This window comes from Gavia stellata, chromosome 20, assembly GCF_030936135.1.
Source record: "Gavia stellata isolate bGavSte3 chromosome 20, bGavSte3.hap2, whole genome shotgun sequence".
In the NCBI taxonomy this organism is placed as follows: Eukaryota; Metazoa; Chordata; class Aves; order Gaviiformes; family Gaviidae; genus Gavia; species Gavia stellata.
Window position 1 is genome coordinate 2541564 of NC_082613.1, and position 23928 is coordinate 2565491.

General features: G+C 42.6%; 2 protein-coding genes across 3 annotated transcripts in view; both read left to right on the forward strand.

Moving 5' to 3' along the window:
* The first annotated feature begins 717 nt into the window (after positions 1-717).
* On the forward strand, positions 718-13697 carry PCMTD2 (protein-L-isoaspartate (D-aspartate) O-methyltransferase domain containing 2). 2 transcript variants are annotated; one of them, XM_059827252.1, is made up of 7 exons: positions 718-762; positions 1588-1791; positions 3927-4261; positions 5576-5678; positions 7485-7656; positions 8640-8763; positions 10300-13697. In XM_059827252.1, the coding sequence occupies exons 3-7, from the start codon at positions 3955-3957 to the stop codon at positions 10680-10682; spliced, it is 1089 nt and encodes a 362-aa protein (XP_059683235.1). In that variant the 5' UTR covers positions 718-762; positions 1588-1791; positions 3927-3954; the 3' UTR covers positions 10683-13697. The 2 variants fall into 2 exon arrangements, with proteins under 2 accessions (XP_059683235.1, XP_059683236.1); XM_059827253.1 differs by having other exon boundaries at positions 8721-8763.
* A 3463-nt stretch (positions 13698-17160) lies between these two features.
* The window catches only part of LOC104261729 (peroxidasin homolog), a 45789-nt gene continuing 39021 nt past the window's right edge, over positions 17161-23928 (forward strand). Inside the window, exon 1 of the mRNA XM_009817880.2 lies at positions 17161-17324. Within this exon, the coding sequence (XP_009816182.2) occupies positions 17161-17324 (164 nt within the window). The remainder of the gene's footprint in view (positions 17325-23928) is intronic.

Below are 23928 nucleotides of genomic sequence, written 5' to 3' on the forward strand. Positions count from 1 at the left end.
GCAGGCTGTTGGCCCAGCCTGTGTTTAGACCTGGTCTGCGTTTACGCCTGCCCGATATCCCCAGGCTGCTGGCCTGGGCCATATTTAGGCCTGGTCTGTTGGCCCCATCTGCATTTAGCCCCTATCTGTAGCTCTGGTCCATATTTAGGCCCTGCCTATAGGCCCAGCCTGTGGACCTAGACTGTATTCAGACCCAGTTTGTAATTAGGCCCCGTCTGTGTTTAGCTCTGACCCGTAGGGCCAGTGCGTTGTGTGCTGTGGTTTGTATTAAGGCCTGGTCTGTACCACTGTATGTAGGCCCCATATGTAGGCCCCATACATAGGCCCCGTAAGTAGGCCCCATAAGCAGATCCCGTACATAGGCCCAGTCTGTGTTCAGGCCGCCGGGCCACCAGGGAAGGGCGAGCTCACACAGCGATGGAGACCGGACTCCCTCGGCAGCCGCCGCACCGGGACGGGCCCGGCCCTGCCGAGTCTCCCCTCAGGGAACCAGCCTTGCCCCCCGCCCCGCAGTGGTACAGTCGTCCCCCCCGCGCCGAGTCTGCATGGTACAGCCCAGACAGCGTCGTTCCCCCCCCGCCGGACCGCAGTGGTCTGCTCCCCGTTCCCGCGACGGTGGTGAGCGCCGCGCGTGCGCAGTGGCGCGGCCGGCGCTCAGCTGGGCAGTGTTTACCGCTCCGGAACGCGGTGGGACGGCCGCGCCGCCGGGCCCGGGAGGGGAACGGGCCGCACCGGGCTGGGTCGCGCCGACCCGCCGCTCAGGTACGGCCGGGGGGCGAGGAGACCCTGTCCGCTGAGGTGCGGCCGGTCCCGGCTCGACCCGACCTAACCGGGCCGCTGCAGCCCCCTTCACCCCCCTTCACCTCCCTTCACCTCAGCCCCGGCCGGAGCCGCGCCGTCTCCTCAGGCCGCTGCCCCCCCCTCAGCCCTGCGGCCTTCCTCCGGCAGTGGGGCTCCCGCTGCGGGTGCCCGGCGGTGGGGCCATGGCCCTTCTCGTGGCCTCTGTCCCAGCACCGCCTCCCCGTCTGGGCGGCCTGGGCTCCCGCACGGCCGCCCTGGGGCTCTGGGCATGGCTGGAGGCAGCGATGCCGTGTGGAGAGCGGGGCCCCCCAGCTGCAATTAAAGCCGGGGGAGGGGGATTCAACATCAGGCTTTCCTAGACCTGCCTCCCACTCTCTCATCTCCGTCACTTTCCTCGGCAGCAGCCCGATAACGCAGGTAGTGATTGAGGTATATGGCGTGGGCGTTTTTAATTTGTTATTTGAGAGAGTTAGAGGGGCTAGGATTGAAAGCTGTGCCAATTGTAACTTTTTGTTTTAATCGGAAAACATCCTCACCTTTGTTATCTTTTCTGGAGCGTATTATGTCAGAGCAGGGATTACCCTGGAAACGTGTTGGGGTGAAGAATTGCATTTTTGTGCCTTGTGTATTGTTTTGAGTCTTTCTCTGTGCATCTGCTGGTGTTTGCCTTGGAAGAAATTGCTGTAATTTCAGTGGTTTTTTTCAGGCGTCTGAATGCAGCTTCTCATGTCAGACTTGTTTTTTTGTTTTTCTGTTTGTTGTTTTTCTGTTTTGTTTTTCTTAAAGGAGAAGATGGCAACATGCAATTGAAGGGATGTTTCAACACTAAAAGGCTGCTTGGTTTGATGCCCATGTTGTGATCTGCTAACGATCGTAATTTTTGCATGTGAACTTTGTTCCTGCTCAGATTTGTGGAAATCTGTGCTTTGCCTAGAAGTGTGAAAAGTGCAACTGTGCTAATTGTGGAGGGAGAGGATCTTGTTTTAAAAGGTTTGTTAAAAATAAGTCCTACTCATAGTCTTGGTTCCCACTTCCAGTAGGAGAAGGGAAACAAGGTTAAACAAAGATTTGGAATTATCCAGAGAGGAATTTACATGTCAGAGTTCTACGTTCTGCATATAAAACATGCATTTTATTGGAAGTAAGCTAGTATCCAGCAAAAGTAATCGTTTCAGAAGGATCTGACACCTGTCACAACTTGGAGATTCCTTGATCTCACTAGAAAAACGTCTTCCATGTTGTAGAACGTGGAAGAACAGTTGTTGATCATATAGCTGAGCTAAAACCAGGTCGGACCAGTTGTCCCAGTGGGGCTTGCGTACATCAGAAAGAATTTGTTGGAGATCCAAGATGGAACACTATTAAAGCCACAACTTTTTATTCATACTTTAAATCTACAAATGTAGCTTTTTTTAATAGCAAAAAGAGCTTAAGTGGAAGAAAGACGCAGGCCTAAGAGCAAAATATACAAAAGAAAGTCAAGGGAATCAACACCCTCAGGGAAGAGAGTATTTTAATGCAGAATGTTATATAAAACATACTGACCAAAGATATAAGCAACCCTATATGTGCAGATGCAATGAGTTGTTGTGTAACGGGGGGGGGGGGGGGGGAGAAAGAATCAAATTGGCTGATGAACCCACCTAAGCCTTCAACTTGATGCGTTTCCACTGTGAGGTAATAAAACACAATCATTTTTTGTAGAGAAAATGAAGGAGTAACTATAGAAAGGAGAGGGGTGGGATTTTAAGTTTTATTAATGGTCTGAAACTGGATTGATGTGGTTGAGACATGAATGTATTAAAAACAGGCTCAAGTTCCCTGCATAAGTATATCCTATTTTGTGTGTCTCTACAGGTAATCAGGATGGTATGTTACTTGAATAACTGTGAAATTTCCTTAGACTCCTGTAGCGTTTTTTTGTTTCCTCTGAAAATGAAAGTGTGTGATTTGCTCTTGCTGAATGTAACAAATAAACCCCAACAATTTAGCTGTAGGCAGATCTTCTGATCCCGGGAATGAACTCTAAAGCTGCTGCTTCTGTGGTTGTTACTGTGAGCAGAGAAAGGCATTGTAAATAAATGCATTTTTTAAAAAAAAAAATCATCTTGTGTTTTCTGAAAAGGATTTTTTTTAAAGATATGGGTAGGGAAGAAAAGCTAGATTAACTTTGAGTGATAAGTTCTTCTATGTTCTTCTGCCCCTATACCTTTTTCTTTAAAACCTATAGATATTTTAGTACACGAAGCACATAAGCCATGCTTAGTGTAATGCACAGTCAAGGAAGGTGCTTGCTTCTCTTTCCGCCGCACCAACAAGCTTGAATGGGTTGCTGGAGATGATCGTGTCAGTGAAGTCAGAAGTGTTTGTAATTCATAAATCTGTGTCACTGAAGAATTTCCAAAATGGGGGTTAGCTCATCTAGGACTTAAGAGGACCTAAGAAATTTCACAGGCTTCAGTGGAAATTCTGTCTGCGGTTGCTGTCTGTATTGTTAAGTGCTTTACTGATGATGGTGGCTCAAGCTCTAAAGATGGGCTGTGTGGAAGTGCGTTTGCTGAAGTAAGCAAGCTTGTACTCTAGATCAGAGGGGTTTTTTTAACCTCTGTGAAATCAGCATCCTGATGCATGTTCAAAGAAAACGTAATTTGAGATTTTTCTGGTTCTTGCTGCCTGTGTCTTAGTCTCTTAATTTCCCCTTGATACTATTAGAGGTAGAAAGTCTGCGTGTGGCAAGAATCCTGACAGGCAAGCCAAACTTGCACTGTCGGTCGGATTTGCAATGAAAAATGACCTATAAGCATAGGAGCTAGAACAATCCTTTATATAAAGGGTTCAGTGAAAAGGCTGACATGCTAGTAAAATGTTGGTAGTGTTTGAAGACAGGCATTGCACATTTAATTTGTCTATTGTGATTCTCCCCGCTAGTGCCAGGTACTAGATGCCAGATCTGCTGCATTTCGGTTTTCATTGTTTGAGTGGGGGATGGTGGCGGTGGTAATGTTTTCCTGCTGCTTATGGTCCTTAGAGTACCTAAAGGTCTCTCTAAGTACTCCATATACAGCAGCATAATTTAGTGTCCAAGTGCATGCTCTATACCTCACCTTCCTTTATTATTCCTTTAGTTTTAGTGCTTAGACAAAACTATTGAAGATGGGAGGTGCAGTGAGTGCAGGAGAAGATAATGATGAGTTAATTGATAACCTGAAGGAGGCACAATACATCCGGACAGAACTGGTAGAACAGGCCTTCCGAGCCATTGATCGAGCAGATTACTACCTGGAAGAGTTCAAAGACAATGCCTACAAGGACTTGGCATGGAAGCATGGAAATATTCATCTCTCGGCACCGTGCATTTACTCTGAGGTGATGGAAGCTTTGGATCTGCAACCAGGGCTGTCATTTTTGAATCTTGGCAGTGGCACTGGTTATCTGAGTTCTATGGTTGGACTCATCTTGGGTAAATACCTTTTCAATCATGTTAACTGTTCATGTTAGATTAAAAAAGAAAAAGTTTTGAAATTGGGAATGAAGCATTCCTCAAGTAACAAAACTAAAAGGTAGCTAGGAAAGTAAAGAATATGTTAATCCAACTGGCCAATTTATCAGGATTCTTGAAACCTCTCTGGAACTGGATGGCATCCAGATTTCAAGTCAGAACAGGCAACGATGTAATTGCACAGGTGGCTGTAGTGGATTCCTGCAGGACTGGGCACAAACTTGGGTTTGTTGCCCCTTAAGCAAGAACCCAGCTCAGGAGCAGGAGTGCTGTGTTTAAACCGGGATTGAGCATGAAAACTGTGTCTGTAGCTGTTTTGTGCCTTGTTTGTTTTTACACTGTCCTGTCTAGACTGAAACATGTTGGAGATCCAATTTTGACTCTTCCCAGCATACAGGTGGGAATAGTCTCTGGAAAGCAGTTGGTACATCAGAACTGATTTTGTGACCATCTACAGTAGGCACAAAGCAAAGCATCAAAGTGCAATTATACAATTGCAATTCTCTCAAGTATTTCAGTCAGCAATCGTGCTGCCAGGATTGATAGCAAATGACTATAGGGTACATATTTTCCTTTTGTGGGGGTGTCAAGAATTTTAACTGCTGAAATGTTTGTGGTCAGGATAGAGCCTCACTCCCATCTCCCGTGGCTTTTCATGGAATCACGTTTGTGGTTTTCTGCTAGGTTTGTTGAGATTACCTAGGATGCCAATGTGTAACTCCAGGGCTTTTGAATTCTTTTGAATTTTTGGAAAAGCTACCAAGTCAGTTCTGAATAAAAAAGTGTGGATGCTGAACAACTTCCTGTATTTTCCAATTTGTTTTTGCTGTTAATTGAGGTACAATGTATAGTGGCTGTTCATGATTCCTTTGAGGACATTTTTAGCCTATCAGCAAGGGGGTATAAAAATAGCATAAAGATTTTTTTGAGGGATTTATTAAAACATGCAGGCTATTGTTTTGCATTGGAATTTTTTCCAGGTGGTCAGTTTTACAACAATAGTATCAGTGTTTCCCTCCTACAGAGGAATTTCCTGCATAGTTAAGAGCAAATTACTCAAAATCAGTTGTGCAAAACAGCCTCATTTGCTGCCAGAAATTGCAGGTATAGGGTTGCGATTCCCACTGTAGTACTAAGATAGCTGACCCTACACAAGCACTAACTGTCTGACACTCACGGAGCAACCTCTTATATGAAGTAACCAAAAGTGTATTCAATCCTGCTGGATTTTGTGTTGTTGCCTGTTTCCATTAGCCCGGTGTTCTAAATTTGCAGGTCCTTTTGGTGTTAACCACGGTGTGGAGCTTCATTCTGATGTGATTGAATATGCAAAGCAGAAATTGGACTTCTTCATTAAAACAAGTGACAGCTTTGACAAGTAAGAATGCGGAATGCCTGTTTGGATTCACTTTGTGTGTTTGGCTTTAGTCGTGGCACTTCTTGCTCCCATGTGGTAGCTCTGGGTTCAGGGTAATCTAAGGCTTCTGGCTCCTTAGCCTTGCTGAGCTGCAGTGTGTGACCTTCTAAGCTCATGTGTATTGGGGGGGAGTTTCAGAAACTTTTGCAGCATTTTTAATAGCAGTGCTGCTGTTGCAGAGCTTAAAGGAAGCTCAAGAAGGTTACTTGTTTTAAAATGCACTTGCAGGTGACAACTTGAAACTTTCAAATAACAGTAATAGTTATGTTTGTGATCTGAGAGCATACATGCTTATCAGAATACGAACTGATTTCTATGGTGGCCTAATGTTTTATCCGAGAAGAAGAAAGATGGTGTTTTAAAATATGAAGGTAGTTTTATGATGATTAAGTTGGTACTAAAACTGCTTGGGATTTGATTTATGTTCTTCCTTAGAACCTCCATTCTGCTGCTGTCACAAGTAATAACTTTCCAGCAAGATAACCATTGCCAATAGGAACCTCAGCAATAAAAGTTGTAGCTGTCATATTTTTGGATCTGTCTCACAGTTTGTTCAAACAAGGAAATAAAGCATCTCTGGATACTTGATAGCCCTCCTCTCGTGGGAGGAAGAAAATGAAAGTCATTACATGCTAGAATTTAAACTACTCAGCCTTGTGCTGTTACTGCTGTACTGGAAAGCTGCTGATGAGAGGGCTGTATTTTCTTGATGTTGGCAGCAGCTCAAAAGTTTTCAGCGTGAAAGGTGCTTGCACGCAGATCACCACTGTTTTTTGGTGGTTTTTTTTTTTTCAGAGTCACATTGCTATTGTTTGAATAGGTGTTTTAAGGAAGACTTTTTTTCCTCTCTCCAGACAAATAGAGCTGTGGAGCAAAAGTGAGCTGAATTCAGAAATCAACATGACTGAAAAATTGGCATTGCTGAGAGAAGTGGCTGCTGAGTTATGCTGTTAGAACACCGTGTGCAGGAACTGTTAGCTGGCTGCTGTGAATGTGTAGCACGCTTTGCAAAGGCAGAAAGCTTCAGGAAGTGTTTAGGAATAAATAGGTGCTATATTGAGCTGCCTCTCAAGGTGTACCAGTAGAAGAATGGATATGTTGTACAACTTCTATCAAAATTAGCCCTTACATGTGGGGCTTAAAGCTTATGTAGATTTGGAACACGTAAGAAAACCAGAAGCATCATAGAATCATTCATTTTTTTCTTCTAAACTGAATCAGGAATCCTACAGGCAAAAATTCTTTTTCTGAACAGTGAAATCACAGTTCTTTTGAAGCTAATGGCAAAATTTCCATTGGCTTCAGCAAAGCATATTTCTGAAGCATCAGGTTACAGTTCCCCACAACATCTGAAAACCATTTAAAAGCTTTTGAAAATGCCAAAAAAAACCTGGTGCAGTCATGAAAAGACTTCAACGTTTGGAGTTGCAGGTCTAATATTTGTATTTGTGTATTATAACTGAGTCAGCATCAGGTGACTAAAAATAGCCTGTTCTGAAGGGTTATATGCAACTCAAGTATGAAATTATGCATCCTTATCCTTTGGAGATTTTCATCTATGAATTCTCACCTCATTGTTCTGTGGTTTTGAGACTTCTAGCTGTGGTCTGTTCTGATAATGTTTAGAATATACGGGCTTCAGAGGAGAAATCCTGTGAAAGTGGGGTTTTTTCAAGTATTTTTCACTGTTTCATTTTCTCAGATTCATGAGAATAATTGATTTGATAAATTGTAATGTTCTTGTATGACACACATCTTAATTTTCAGATTTGAATTTTGTGAGCCATCTTTTGTTACCGGCAATTGTTTAGAGATTTCTCCAGACTGTACTCAGTATGACCGTGTTTACTGTGGTGCTGGAGTACAGAAGGAACATGAAGACTACATGAAGAACCTGTTGAAAGTTGGGGGAATTCTTGTCATGCCTCTAGAAGAGAAGGTTGAGTGCCTTTCTACTCATGTTTCTCTTTCAGTTATTCTTAATTCTGATCTCGGTTTAGCCAATAGCTCTTCCTTTAGTTTGCCCTTCTTGTAGCAGATTGGAGAAAGCATTAAGTGCACCAGTTCCCACTGAGTGGAAACTAAACTCTGCACTCTTCATAATATTTTAAAAAATTCATAGTTCTACCAGTCTTTCACATATTCCGATATTTTGTTGTTAATTGCAAATTTACTTTCATGCTGCAGAAAAATGTCAGCAAGGCTTTGTTCAAGTTACATAATCTAGTGTTGTACTTACGGTAAAATGCAAACTTTTACACCCTAACTGGCTTATAAAAGAGCGTGCAAGTTGTCTCTATTTACAAATGTCAATGGATCCTTTTTGGTAAAAGGTGGGTAACTGCCCTGCGTCTGAACTCAAGATTCTAATTCAGATTATTTTTTTGGTGTGAAGGTGTGTTGTTTTAATGGACTCGTATGGCTGAGGTGTAGGTATCTGACCTTTTACTTCAGTCAGGGTGGTTGAGATGAGCAGAGTGCAGAGTTTCTTCCCAGCGAGATGCTGTGCAATGAGTTTGTGTGAGAAAGTCGAGCTGTAACAGAAATCCAGTGATGGGCAGATTTCCTTCGAGAGTGAATGTTCAGCAGTGACTGCCATGTTTTCTCAGTGGTCAGACATAGGTGTTCTGGTTCAGAATTGAGGAGGGACTGGGAAAGCAGGGTAGCCCAAAATGCCAGTGCCCATACTCTGTTGCAACAGATGAAGTTCCCTGGGGCTAATCCTGTAAGGAGTTCTGAATTTTCTCAGAGAAAAAAAAACCCACAGTGTTTCTCCTTGTTACTTAACTTTTACTATTGTAGCTTCTAGTACTTTAACCACTTGTCCAGGCAGAAAAGTTGTTTGTTAATTTTATTTTTTTTTTTGTTCAAAATCTTACTGTAGTTCACACAATGGACAATAATCTCCTTGTTTTGGTTTAGTTGACTAAGATAACTCGTACGGGTCCTTCTGCCTGGGAGACCAAGAAGATTCTTGCTGTTTCTTTTGCTCCTTTGATTCAGCCTAACCATGCAGATTCAGGAAAATCAAGGCTTGTTCACTTGCGTGAGTACAGACATTCTTGAGTATGGGGGAGGTTTCTTCTGCTATTTGGCTATGAGCTGCACCTTGCTTCCTTAGATGTAACATTCCTATGAATCCTTTCAAGGAAAATTACCACAACTGCTTCCTTCTTTGAACAGTTGTCTAAGTCCTGTGTTGGATCCTAGTCTATCTTTGAAGATATCTGCGGAGGCCTGGTGCAAGAATCAGAATTGTGAAAAAGAGATTCTAAATACAAATAATTTCTTGTGAAGTTGTAACTAAACTTTGTGGGATGTTTGGTCATTGTTTTTGCACATGCAGACATGTGTTTCAATCCTGAATTGCATACTATCATGGTTTTCAGGCACTGTGCCATGGTGATGGAAAATATACAAGTAGTACCTGTGAACAAACATTGTATCTACTCAAAGGCTCTCACCACCCAGCTATTCTGAATTATGCTGAATCTGGAACGCTTGGGGGATAGAAGTTGTGCAATTTTTGGTTAGCTGTTTGAAATGCAGGTTGTACGCAGTGGCCTCAATCTTTAGATTAAGACTTTGGTGTAGAGAGGCCTCTTAAGACCACATGAAGACAGAGATACTTCCATAAAGAGATTAGTCAGGCTTTGTTCTTATTCTGGAAAGGTGTCTTTGCATGACAAAGAGCAGCTCAGTAAGCAGTCCATGGCTGTAAAGTCCACTAAGTGCATATTTCAGCATACTTTGTGTGGTGGCTTTGTAGTGAGACCTGCATATATATTACATGTGATTATTTTTTTCTGATTCCTTCATTCAGGTCACAGGAATGCTTACTTGCCTGTAGAAGACAGGGTTTTTTGTTTGTTTTAATTCGTTTTAGTACATGGGTGTGTGTGCATCAATACAATTTTTTTCTTTATGCTGCATGAGTTATGCTGTGCACTTATGGGCTGGCAGCAAATAAGTGCAGAAGACAGAACAGTCTTCCAAACCACTAATGTGGGAGGTATTTTAATACAATAACTTATTGTATGCTTCTATAATTACTTTTACCAAATGGTTTCCAGCCAGCCTTCACCCACTAAGTCTGAAACAGTTTTTGAAGAGCATAAATAGTACTCATGTTTTAAGTGAAGAACTTGGCAAAGCACTTGGCACAGTACAAAGATAATTTTATGGACGAGTTAAGTAGACTTCAGGTCTAGTTATCTATGGTAGGAAAATATCTTTTTTCTAAGTTATTAAACAGTCACAGTTTCAGTCACTAAGTCTGCATTCTTATAATCTTTAAGACATGTGTATCTTAAAATAATTGTGAGGACTTGACATCAAAATAGGAAACTCTTCTTTTATCCCATTCTTTTTCTTCAGTTAATGAGAGAAATGCATAATTAAATTTTGTTTGGAAAGCTACAATACAGTTTATCTGAGTTGACAGGAGTTGAATAGAGCTGGTTTTGTAATCACAGCAGGGAATTCAAGTGGCCTGATTTAATTTGAGCAAATACAACTTTTCCTGTGAGTACTCTTGAGAAGAGTTTCTCCATATCTGTTCATGTTTTTCATTTTGTTTTAGCCCCAGTGGCTGTTCGCAGCCTCCAGGATCTGGCTCGCATAGCAATCCGAGGAACCATTAAAAAAATTATACATCAAGAAACAATGAACAAAAATGGAAATGGGCTGAAGAACCCTCCAAGATTTAAACGAAGACGTGTGCGTCGCCGTCGCATGGAAACAATTGTTTTCTTGGACAAAGAGGTCTTTGCTAGTCGTATCTCCAACCCATCAGATGATAACAACAACAGTGAGGATATTGAGGATGAGAGACAAGAAGAGGAAGAAACTAAACCCTCTGAACTAAAGCCAGATCCCCCTGTAAACTTTTTGAGAGAAAAGGTCTTGAGTCTGCCTTTGCCGGATCCCTTGAAATATTACCTGCTTTATTACAGAGAAAAGTAATTTCCTTCTAGAAAGTGGGAAGTAGGCAGAAAATAAAGTACTACTTAGGGCTTGACAGATGTATACCACTTGCTTGCCTGCTAATATGACCACCCAAGGCAGGAGGCTAGCTGGGGAATGTGGCTGCTGTATACTTAAACCTTATAGCTTTTTTAAGTTTTTTTTTCTCCTCAGTTGTGTGCTATAATTTTATCCTACAGCAGGGATTCCTTAGGAAGCAAGTTGGTGAAATGCTCAGCTGCTTATGGAGAGGAGGATTTAATTCCCTGAAACTAACTGCGCAGAGATATTCTAAAAATCTCATGGCTGCTCTACCGAATTGCAGTTTTTAAATATTCTTAAGCAGTTCCCCAAAGACCTTTGCTGTCTGTGTTCTCTCCCACTAAACCTGCCATGTGTTTACTGTGGTGTGTGTTTAATGGAGGGTTAAAATTATTAGTAAAAACTGACCTGGCAAATCTTGTTTCTTCCAGTAATCTGAAAAAGCACAACTTTTACAGACATGAAAGGAAAGAATTTTTGGCATCTGGCCTTGTGGCATCCGGGTTTTGAATGAGAAGGAAAGCATCAGCTCCCCTTTGCTTGGCCTCAGTTTTGCTTTTAAACGATATATAATTTTTCAGTAAAAGGTAAAAATGTTTTACAGAATATTGGTTTTCTTAATGGGAAACACCCGTTCTAGGGAATTAGTCTAATAGAGAAGCAAAGTTGTTTCATTTTTTTTAAAAAAGCAATGGAGGCGAGTGAGGAGTTGCAAAGCTGATTAGCTTTGATAGGATGCTAGGGTAGTCAGGGTTGTGACTGTTGTCTCTGGAAATGTTTACAGAGTAATTCTGAATGGGGAAGAGGGTAGAGAGGAGATGCGTAGCAGTGAGTTTGTGAAAACTGACTGTGAAAGCAGAATCCGCAGATTTTGCTGTTGTGTGAGATAACTTATGTCTGCTGGGCTAAGCAGAGTGAAGTGCAGAGCACGAGCCTGAGCGGAGTGGCTTGTGTCCTGGTAATTCGGCCAAATGTAGTTTTGTGGAGGGTACGTAGAACCTGAGAACAATCTAGAAAGCCAAACTGATGCAGTTCTCAGGTGTTCCTGCGTGTGCGCCCCTGCTGTGGCAAGGTGGCTAGAACACAACTTGTGCGCACACGGTCCGCATACGGTAGGTGGAATGAAGTTGGTCGACTTGATAGGTTATTTTATTCCTGCAAGAATTAAGTAGATGTTTTTTTAACAGGCTCGTATAGAAGGACTTCACACTCTGCAGTTCTGTGGATGTGAACTCTTTAATTTTTATTCCCAAGTCTTCCTGTAATGGTGATGGAAGGAGTTACCATGTTTAGAAGGGGAAGTTTACTTGGTTCAGCCTGTTTGAAAAATCTACGTAAACTGGTAAAGGTTGGAAGGAAACCCTTGAGCTTGTGTTGATGTGAAATAACTCCTAAAGCTGGGGGGGGTGAAAAACCCCCTCTCAGTAGGGAATGAAGCTATGTTAAGGCATTGACCCACTTAAGTTGGTATCACTTGGTATCTTTTTTTTTTTACGCTGTCTCCTCATTTTCTGAGGAGGAATGAATGAAGACAATTGCCAAAAATACGCTGGGTTTTCGTTTAATAGTACTGAGTTGCACAGCTTGCGTAATGATAAATAGTGTTTCAAAGTTCTGCGCGGCTTTGAAAATAAATGGATAACTGTTGTACGTCTAAGCCCGAGGTGAAGAATTCTTCCTTGCTTAATAGGCTTTTTGTGTATCTTTCAGAATATGATCTGATGATACAGTGTCGAGTGGCTGCTGGCACATAACACGGTCATAGCCTGTGTTTTGCCTCTGGTTTCCTAAGTTTCCACTTCTGGTCTAAATATTACCCCAAGCTATCTTGCTCCCTCAGATTTTTATTTCTTTATTTTAAATGGGGCAGTTCTGTGGCCACTGAGCTGATGGTTTCCTGTAAACATACGAGTACCCATCTTGTAATTCTGGCAACTACAATGAATTTCTCTCTACAAATGAAAATCCTCACTATGGGAGTAAATTGAGGCTTAATAGAATCTCCGTGTAATATTTCTCTGTGCTTCCCCAAAGGCTGTCACCTCTGTATTCGTTCGGCATTTCTGCTTAATAGCTGCCATACCAGGTATGTGCCATTCTTTGTTGTGGCACAATTTCCATACCTGTACAGAGTACAGGGGGCTTCCTACTTTTGGCTACCAGGTCGTCCTTCAGTTTGTTCATTACAAAACTTCTTTAAAAGAAGTTGCTTTAAAAATGACATTAAACTTCAGGTTCATCTTAGTAAACCTTGCTGAGATTGTGTTATAGCTGACCAGTTGAGGGAGATTTATCTTTCATTTATCCCTGTTTGATTTTAACCCCATCCCCCCCCAGTTGTAAAAGGTACTTTATCAGATTTTTTCACCAGATTTGCCTTTTTTATTACATTTGCTAGATTTTTGTAGCTTTCTATAAGATGCATAAAATACTGCTATTTTTCCTGGATAAGGTTGAATAAATAAATATATATACAGGAAGTTTATGGTCTAGGTTGTCAAATTGTCCCCTTGTCCAAAACACCACAGATCCAAACAACCACGTCGTAGAAATTTTATGTGTAATATAATTGTGAAATAGTATTGCTTATAGCCTGTAAATGAAGGGGAACTGTAAATACATTTTCTCTGTGCACAAGCACTTGCACTGTAGTTTTGTATGCATTTCTAATAGAGTAATTGTAGCATAACGGTTTTTGTATAGTCCGTAAGCTGTCGAGGAATTTTACCTGCTTTGTTTCCTTTTGTGTTCTAAGTAGTCTTCACTGTATATGACTCCTTTTAGGTTTCGATACTGCAGTAAATTTGCAAAAAGAAATGAACTTCAAGCTGCTTTAATCATTAGTGTGTAAGTTGAAAAATCTGTGTAGCAACTAGAGTTAAATTGGCCTGAGGCATGCGAAAGTGTTACGCAATTTAAACTTTATTAATAAGTGTTTCTGTATCAATAAATTCAGTAAAGACTTTTTAGCCTTCTTAATATGGCTTTGCATCATGTTGTGATTAGAATACTTTGTAGATAAGTACTTCCATAATTGAAGGTTAAGCCACTAGAACACTAGAAAAAGCACTTAATAATATGGTGCAGGTGGATGGTTTTAGATGAACTCCTGAGAATATAATCTCTCAAAAGAAATCTGCCCAGCTGATGATTTCTGAACCTTTATGTAAAGGACTTGTGCTAATTCCAAAATACATCTTGCACACACAGCACTGATCTAGATTTAACATATCAGAACGGTTACAGAGTGAATTCTCTTACCTGGCTGTTAGACCTGTAGCCAACAGATAGCAAGAGGTCTGTTAGTCCGTTTCTGTACTTCAAGGAATTGCCTAAACTAAACATGTCAGGAGCTTGCTTAACGCATTCTGAACTGCAGCTCCCCCCTTGTCTCCTGTGCTCTGTTTCAGTGCCTATTTAATGCAGATTTTTAAGAGCTGGTGTTCAAGGCTTCCATTTTACTAGTACTGAGAATAATATTATGGCTTCAGCTGTAATAGGAAACTGAGCATAATAGCAAATACAGCTGTTGCTAATTAAATGTATCTGTTAACCTTTATTCCACAGGATAATTACCTGTAGTCTGTGTTTCTTCCTGTCATCTGTGTGTGTAATAGATGTCCTTTTACCAACTATGACATGAGACTAGTTCAGTGTTAGTGTTTTCCTTCATTTGATGCTTGCTGAAAAAAAAGAAAAATCCTTTTCTGCTTGGGAAGCTATGGATGTGTCATACAAATGGTATCAAGTAAATCAAATTTGTCAGGTAATGTTTTATGTTCACTTTATAGTAAAATGTATGGCATCACAGTTCACTGGGAAGTAGCAATGAGCTCTTCAGGGGCCCTGCTCCGAGGAAGTCTTTCTACTGGGGCAGAAGTGATAGTTAAAAATGAAACAAAGAAGATGGGTGGCAAAAACAACCCCAAATTTCCTTGAATTCTACTGGAAATGCTGAAGCATTGGCCACAAGGGTTAACTTTCATTCCTGTTGCTTAGGGGTTAACTTGTGGTTCTTGCTCAGAGCTGCACCCTCCTTTCTAAACAATTTGTCATGTTGATGGAAAATAAGATAAATTAATGCAAGAGTAAGGGAACTGTGCTTGCTAGCATTTCATAACATCTCGCAAACATCCCATTTGTCATGAAGGGGAGATAAGCAAGGTAGGAGAGGTATGTCTCGAGTTCAAGCGATGATCTGCTTCTAAGTGAATGTATAGGTTGCAGAACTTGCCTTTTTGCACTCAAACGATTCCCTGCGGTACGGCCGCTGTTAAATCTGCTGACTTGGCTGAAGATCCCATTCCCACAAAGTAGTAGGCAAATAACCCATCAATCCTTCCAGAAGCCGCCACCCGCCGCCCAGCCAGGCACTGAAATAGGATTCCAAAGACGGTACGTATAGCATCATGACTGCCCAGCTCTCCTGTTAGCAATATAAATAAACCTGGAAGGGATTTATTTTGCAGATGGTTGGTTTAGAGCTCAGAGTTTATGCACCAAGATGTGATCGGAGGCAGAAGGCAAAAGCCTTGTATTTGTAAAGTGGCCAGAGGTGCCAGGGAAGATGTTGACGACTTCCCTAAATACTGAAGTGTGGTTTGAAGAGAGGGTTTTGATTTATTTTCCTAGAAATACTTCTTTACAGAGCAGCTCCTAAGGAGCTGTGTTACCCTGTCCTAACAGAGTTCAGTGTGTTTTGGAAAGAGATGATATGGGGAGCGATCAGGCTGGAAGAACACATGACTTAAGTCTTGAAGACTTGAACAACATAACCCACGTTGTCTTTTCTGATGCACGTGAAGGATGCGCTTCTACTGCACCTAACTTCTCAGACTGGAATTAAAAGCTGTCATTCACCTGGAGCAATCTGCTCTCGGCTGCTAATTGTTACCTAAAGGCTGAAGCAGGTGATTTTTAGCCTTTTACAACCTGTTGTGGTGAGGAAGGGGTGGGTGGCCACTAGAGGACACTCTGCTCCAAACCATGAGTTGGGTCCCGGGGGAGCGGGGAGGAGTTCAGCCAACTTGCTCGGCTTTCAAGGTAATGTCAGGGCAAAGAAACAACAGATTGCCTGAGGACTAGATGCAGAAAACCTGCAGAATAATTTCCTTTCATAGCTGGAAAACCCCACAGCTTTTACCATCTACGACATACCATTTGTGAGTGAAACCCCAAAGCCCAACACTTTCTCCCCAAATGTTCAAAATGGCAAAGAATCTGACGGGAGAAGAGAACTGGGGAGGTTTAAATGCCACTCTTGTTACTGTTTTGTCACTTTAGTTATACTGTAGTTTACAGTATAAAGCAGATGCGCAGGTTGATGGGAAACTTTCATTTGATCTTCCAGGTAATGTGGAGTGGTGCCGCGTTTGGAATTCCTCGAGTACCTTGGTATCCTAGTGAGCGTTAATGCCTCACACTCATGCTAAACCCACACATTTAGGATCTTGTGTAATAATAACTTAAAACCTAAAGATAAACTGTTTTCGCTCTAAGCTTCTTTATAACGGTAAAAGGTTCAATTCAACTGGAAACAAGTAGTCCCTTTTGCATCTCAATTTTTATTATCCGGGGGGGAAACAAACTGAAGTCTGCATTTCCTACAGGGGTTCAAACTCAGTTTCATTGTTTCTTTCCCTCTTCACCCCTTGATTGCCTTTAATTTCTCCAAGATCCTGACGTTTTTCCAAATGACATCCTTGTAGAAAGAAATTATTCTGCCTAAAAAGTCTTTGAAATGAATCAGCTTTTACTCTGCGTAAGAAACTTCGCAGAATGCACACAATCAAGTTTTTTTGTCTTTATTTGCAGGTTATTTATCTCTGTTAGTGATCTCCCTTTTAAAATCACTTACCTGTAGCATTTCACGCTCCCGTCGATGGCTGGAAATGGATTTTTGCTGGATGTGGTAACTACGCCTAATAAGAGACAGCCTCTATCCTAAAAGTCTTACTGCCTGATACATTTGACAGGCTGTTAGATAAGATGCCATCCTTAGCTTGCAGAGAGCCTGCTAAGGCAAAAAATTCTGACCTAAAAACCTTTTCCCTGGGCCGTCTGCGTCCTGGCTCGGCCCTGGAAGTGCTCATTTTTTGGTCATTGTCCACAGAGGTGCACTCTGCGTGCTTTCAGATAAACGCCTGAGGAGAAGGTGAGGAGTTAACTTGCTGCTCAAAATAAGGAACAAGGCAAAAATACAGCAAAATGAAGAGTTTGTATTTCAGCACCACAATTAAAGAGGGGTGGGAACAGTCTGATCTTCGGCGATGTACATAATGGCAGGGAGGGTGGGCGGTTGGACTGTCAAACTGCCTTAATTTAATTGCAAACACATGCTGATGAGTCCCCTCCTCCTGGACCTCAGGGCTGGGAAACTTTTTTTTGTCAGCTCCCTGCAGTTCAGAATTGAAGCAAATACACTCCAGCAAACACCATGCTGATCAAATCTTCAGCTCTTCGAGGCTTTTTGTGTTTTCTCCTCTTGCCTAGTTTCTCCAGCTCCTGTCCTAGTCGCTGCCTGTGCTTCAGGACTACAGTAAGATGCATGCATCTGATGTTGGAAACCATCCCCGATATCCCACCCCAGACAAACATACTGTGAGTAACCATTTCATTTTACTGCCTTCTTACCTGCTTGGTTTTTAGAAAGAGGAAAGAAAAAGCCAAGGCCAAAGGCATACTTTTTATCCTCCTTTTTTTTTTTTTTCCCCTGCAGAATTGTCTGCATCCCAAACTCTTTCATGCTTTTAAAGCATGAAACAGCAACTGCTTCTTTTAGTATCAGTTAATTATTAACAGGATAATCAAGGGAACTGAAAATTTAGAACGAATAATGCCGGGGCGATCACTGGAAGACAGTTTTGGAGAATCAAAGGTCACAAATGTTAAACTGAGTTTATACAAAGGTACACAGTTTAGATGTGAGAAGGCTTTGTATACGGGTGTAGGGGAGAGAGGAAATAACAGCAGTTCAGGCTTTTGTTGCTACTGAAACAAGCACTTTTCTAATACATATGACACCATTTCTTTCCTAAACTTTAAGTACTGTTTTTCCAGTTTCTATCTGGACTGTACAACCCAAATGTCAGGCTTATTTGGAAAGCAAAAATTGTGGCAGCTCACAGATTCCTTGAGAAATTAAGTACCTGTCGGAGGGGGAGCTGCTGGCTGAGTCCATTCGAACAGAAAAGGTGGAGAAAAAGGGCAAGTAACGCTTGGAGACTCCTAAGCTGCTCTTTCTGATAGATCCAGAAGAGCACTTCCCTGTGGTTCTCAACTAATCCTAAACTTAAAGGTGGCTTTAAGGTGCAGTGGCATGTGACAAAATACTTCCCTTTGTGCTACTCTTAGCTGATGCCTTGGTTCGGAAGACTTTTGCTGTAAATAGTAGGAAAGACTTGCCAAAAATTGATCTTTATGCTCATCCTCCTTAAACTGCTGCTGGTCGTAAAACTTTTTCAACAGTAGTTTGAGAAGCCTTTCCCTGTGCCTGTAACTAACCAAATTTGGTCTCGGCCAGAACATCTGTACTAGCATTTCTCCTGTAAACACCTCACTAAGACTGCTAATGCATTTTCTCTGCTGGCAGCCTAAGGAGCATGATGTGGGCAGGATGCTGGCATTTTAATTGCTGCCACCCAGATCTGCTTTGGTGGATGGAAACCACAGAGGTTCTAGCGTTAGTGGCACGCAGGAAAATGTCTGTGCTTGCTACAGCTGCCAAGGCTCCGTTATTGGGAAAAGTGATCACAGCTGGGCTACTTGGGAGTCACCCTGACATGGGGCAGGTCAGAATCTGGACTCGCTCTCTCCCGAGGCTGGTGATGGAGTGGATATCCTACAGCGTGGAACTGGTCAGTACTGTATGGCTTGTTGCAAACTGTCTGGGTGGTGGTGATCTGCTCTACAGCAGCTTGCAGAGTCTGACTCTCCAAATCGTCACCAAACTTTTTTTTCCCCCCTTATAGATTTGTCTGCATCTTGAAATTTTAAAATATTTAAAACACCCTTAAGCTATTTGATTTTAGCAAAATAGTTTGTCTCTCTTTGTTTAAACATAGATTTTATTGGGGGAAAAGTTTGTTTTGTTGGCTAAACTGAGATATTTCTGAGCTCAGTAAAGCTTAATTTCTGTTCTCTTTCCAAAATGAGACATCATTTACTGTCACACTGGACAGCCCGAGTGCGCTTCCTGTAGAGATTCTCTGAGTGCAGAGGGAGGGAAATTTACTGGGGTCACCACCTTTTCTTCAGTCCCAGAATGGTGGATTTCTAAATGCCCTCTGGCAGCAGCACACTTCATTCTTTCTGTTCTGCAGGGGGCAAAACCTAACTCTGGCCCATGGCTTGTCCTTGCAGCTTTAGTAAAATTCCAGGTAGCACCTTGCTGTAACGTAGGTGGCATTGAGTTGTCTGTAAAACTCAATCTAGAAAGGTGACCAGATTTTTCCCGTGCAGTGTATGCAGTCACCCTAATTCCCTTTCCTCTGCTCTAACTAGTCTGCACGTCCAGGGCTTGTAAATGGTCTGGGGTTTGCCTGCTTAACCATCTGGAAAGCTGGTTTATGTAGTTTAACGTGATAGCCACAGCCTTGAATGGGAGGCAGGATTTTTAAACATTAACTACACGGTATAGGTGTGAGATATAAAAGTAGTAATATTCCAAAAAGACCAGTATTTTTTAAGGAGATTTATCTGATTTAATCTTTTTTGATACTGTCCGCATAATTATAAGCGAAACCCATACTGATGAGCAGAGATCCCCATAGCTATAAAGACATATGAGCCTCGTAGGCGTTCTCGGTTGGCAGATCATGTGCCTTTGTATGGTGTGTGGCAAGTAAAAATCCTGCCTTTCTGGCTATCTTGAAGATCTAATGTATGTAAATGCATTTGCCAGCCAGCATCCCATTGTATCTGTTATAAATAGCATTTGAATAATTAAACTTTTTTTAATTGTGAAAGATCAAAGAATGCTTCTTAACCGAGCTCCTGACTACTCCAGCTTTTTGGTATGTTAATCTTTCTCCTGGGAGGACCACTGTGTCAGAGCGAACGTTCAGAATTATAGCAAGAATAGTCTTGATCATGGAGTTATTCTGAGTAGAAAATGTGGGATTGTGATATTTTCCACATTGGCCCTTTGGTACGAATAGGACCAAGTCTGTGGCTGCGGATACAAACACCGATCCCAGGCTCCAGCTTGGTTCCCTTGCAGAACAGCTGCAGTTTCCAGATGGAGTTTGCTTTGAAGTTGGGAGTTTGGGACTTTCTGACCTCCGTGACTCCGTGCCACCCTCTCTCTAACAATCCTTGAAGAGTGGGGAAGTCTTCTAGCCGGCACACGCTGTGCTTCAACAAGCCCCGTTGGCAGATGGCCCCCTCGGGGCTGCAGCCAGCTGGCGTAACTTAGAGCAGCCCATAGCCTTCTCCGAGTGATGCTGGGATTGGCATGGAACCAGTCCCAGGATTGATGAGCTGTTACTGGCTCCTCTTTGGTCACCATCTCCCTCCTCCCTTCCTAATCCCAGCTGGGTGCAGCTGAGGATCTGGCCCAATGTCTGGTTTTAGCAATAGACTATTTATCTTTGGTAATGAAGTCTGTTCGTTTTATCCTGAGCAGAGAATGGGATGGCAGGAACGGCTACATGTGTACAGATAAGTAAGCTATAAAAATTCATGGTGTATAACTGCAAATCTATTTTGGCTGCTGTCTGTTCAACTGGAACATGATTATCCAGATGTGATCTGCTGGTTACCGCTGGGATTCAAGCAGTTCTTTGAGCCAGCAGCCCAAAGAAGGGAACAGCTGTGAAACATACACTCAGAAAATTTCAATAGGTCTTTAACCTTCTAAGTCATTTGTTCTACAGTGTGACATTTAAAACAATAAACTTTGAAACGTGTGGGCATGAGCAGAAGAAATCCATGGAAAGAAGTTCCCCTCTGGCTGGCAGCTAATGGATTGCAATCCAATTATCCATGGGTTATTCTCCTTTCTGCATTATGCATCGCACATAATGAATGAGTACTTCTAGAGAAACATCGCTGAGGGCACAAGCAAAGGCGGCGCAGTATCTGGGATCTGAACGCATCGCTGGCATGAACTGAAGGTGACCCAGTTGTTCACAGACCTGGTTGCTAATTGGGCAGGGCAAGCACGGCCAGCTTGACAAGTTTTGTTTCCCTTCGTCGCTGTGCTGTGTGTTTGGTGGCCGCTCAGTTCCTTTCTTCCTCCCGCGGGTTGTTGCATTGCAGTAGGGAAGCTGTAGTAGGACAGGCTGTAGCTCTCTTAGTCTGTCTTAAGGAGCATAGTTTTGAGAAGGAACTTTATACATGTGTCGGGGAAAGGTTTACTGAGCAAATGAGTTCTTGGAAATGCTGCTCCCTTTGTGGTCTCTGTCGTGCGCTTTGGGTTGAAGAATGGATTACTCATTTCCTCTGCCTGTGATAGTCTTATATGCAGCCATTAAACGCGCACCCACGCACTCTGGATGTGCCAGGTGTGATCTCTTTCTGACTTCTTTCGCTATAGTATTTAATCTCATTAAACCTTTTAGAGGTGACCAAAGTCTTCTGTATGTTGTGTTTGTAGAAGTCCCTTCATCGGAAGGAAAATGGGGAGGGAAGGTATTTAAAACATATTTTCCTTCCTAGAAACATTCCAGCACCTTTTGATGAAAACATCCTGACTCTCGGGATCGTAGCTACCTCAAGTGTTCAGAAATCCTGCCTTCACTGAACTTCACAGTGCTTCATCATCTGGTTCCCCCTTGAGTATTTGCATTTTCGGTGACCTCACCACAGCTTTCTCCCCACAGGTACAGCAGGAATTTTTCCTGTAGTCTCTAAGGAGAAGTCAGGTTTTTTGGTGAAAGAATATGTCTGTATTCTGGGTAAAGACATAAATGGTCGTGCTCTTAAAGAAAAAAGCTGACACCTCTGCTACACAAGACTCGATATTAAAGAATGCCCCAGCAGTTCATTTAAGCTGGCATGGTGCTACTGCTTCTTACACTCCATGAAAAAGGTAATTATATCTTTACACTCGGAAATTTTCTTTTACTCCCTCCGGATCAGGGGCAGAACACACTTCAGGAGGAGGAAAAGTTGTCTTCATTTGATGTGGGCAATAGATGGTGCAAAGGAAATACGCATTAGGTTAAGAGTGTCCTGCTCCTTGCTGACATGGATATGCAAGAATAGGCTTAGCTGGTTCGATTAGGATCAGACCCTGATCTCCGTATGAGCTGTTAATATATAATAGCTCAAATTATCTAAGATTGATGAGGTCAATGGTTTGCTGTCTAATCTCCCTACTTGAATATGTGTCCACGGCCAAAACTATGTTTTGGAGATCTTCCTTGTTCCTGCCTTCACTGGCAAGAGCTAGAGGGATGCTCTGTGGCAGTTGAGGAAACGGTTCCACCAGGGATGAAGCACCAGCAGACCCCTCCTGCCCTGGCACTGCCTTCAGGGCCGGGCTCTGAAGTGCGACGTTGCTGCCAGCTTACGTGCACAGAAAAGGTGGGGTCAAACCAGCTTGGTACGTTGACTGCTGAATGACTATCAAGTTCTTGCCCCAGCTGACGCAGAGATTTTTGAAAATCTGACCCCTGTTTGTGGGAGCTGAAATCTTAAAAAGCTCGTTTCAGGAATGCCTGTGGTAATTTCTTACTTAAAATCTAGTGTGCCCATCCCTAAAACTTCAAAATGTAAGCAGTGTGGCAGTGCAACGGAGAACAACAGCCTCTTCTGCAGCATGGGGCGCTCTGCATCTGCTTGCTCTTCAGTGTTTCAACCATGATTGTATAATCTGGTTAACTAGTATTTCCATGCTGAACATATTTTCCTTCCTTTTCACTCTTTGAACAGTCAAATCTTGATGGCTTAAGCTGGTAGACCCCAAAATAGCCAGGACTTGGAAAAGCCCCCAGCCCTAAGCCTCCCTGCTGTCTCCTCATCTGTCTAGCAGAGATGGCAATGCTCAGCTGTCCATGTAGGGATTTGGAGATGAAGGCTGTCATTTATTAAAGCCATTTGGGGCCTCGTGTGTGAGAGGAACATTCCTGAGTTGGGGAGCCGATGACAGTGAGTCTGGAAGACTTCGTTTCCATCTCAGCAAGGCTTTTGTCCCTTCCTGCCAGGACTGGAGCTGTTTGGCAGGACGAGGGAACCTGCAGAGCTGACTCCGATGTTCTGCAGATAAGTAAGAGAAACGATCGTCTTTCTGATAAATGTTCTGGCTTTTTATATATGGGAAACTTGACTTAAAAATTGTGTTTAGGATGTCTTTCACATCCTCCCTTCCCCAGGAAACACTGGAAGGAACCTTGATGTCTCATCTCTCTTTGTAAAACCACCTTCACTCTCTGTGTCTTTGCTGATAAGGATTGGGTGGCTGCCACTTACTCAACCACTTCTGGGTGAAATGGTCCAGAACCGCCGGCATCATTGCTGTGCACAACGTTTTTAACACAGAAGATGCTTCAGTGAAACAAACCCAGTAATTTCCATGGAACTGCAGTAAAATACCCCTTGTAGCTAATTATCTGCTTAGTTAACATAGTAATACATGATTCTGTAAAAGCCTAAATAGATTAAACAGAAGAGGAAGTTTCTTGTAAAAGCCATTGATGGCTTTATATGCTAATCACTGTTAATTATTTAACACAACGCTTTCAGGAATGAGAGTTCTGATAGCAGCTGAGAGGATCAGAAAGATTCAAGTGTCATTCTGTAAAGACCTGTTTCCCCATCCGTTTACAAATTCAGTGATTCTTGGTAAGCCTCTGCAAGGAGCTTCAGAGTTCCCAAAGTCAGAAATGGGAGTTATTTCAATAGCAGATCCTAGATTATCCATGTGTTCCAGCCCAGTTTCCTGGCAGAGCTATGGTGCTTTGGCATGAGGGTTTGGCCAGATTTTCTGCTGAGCCGGTTGGGCTGGTATTGTCCGGAGGGAACAGTATTCCGTGAAGCAGGACAGCTGCTGTCCCAGGCCTCCGGGCACTGTCTGTGTGAAGGTAGAAGGGGATCTGGGATCCTTTAGCAGCTATCCCCTTTGTTCCTTGTGGAAAGGTATCTTGTAATCCCAGCCTGCCAGCCTTGAAAATGTGGGGGAGAGTTAAATGACCACGAGCCAGCAATGTGCCCTTGGGGCCAAGAAGGACGATGGCATCCTGGGGTGCATCAAGAAGAGTGT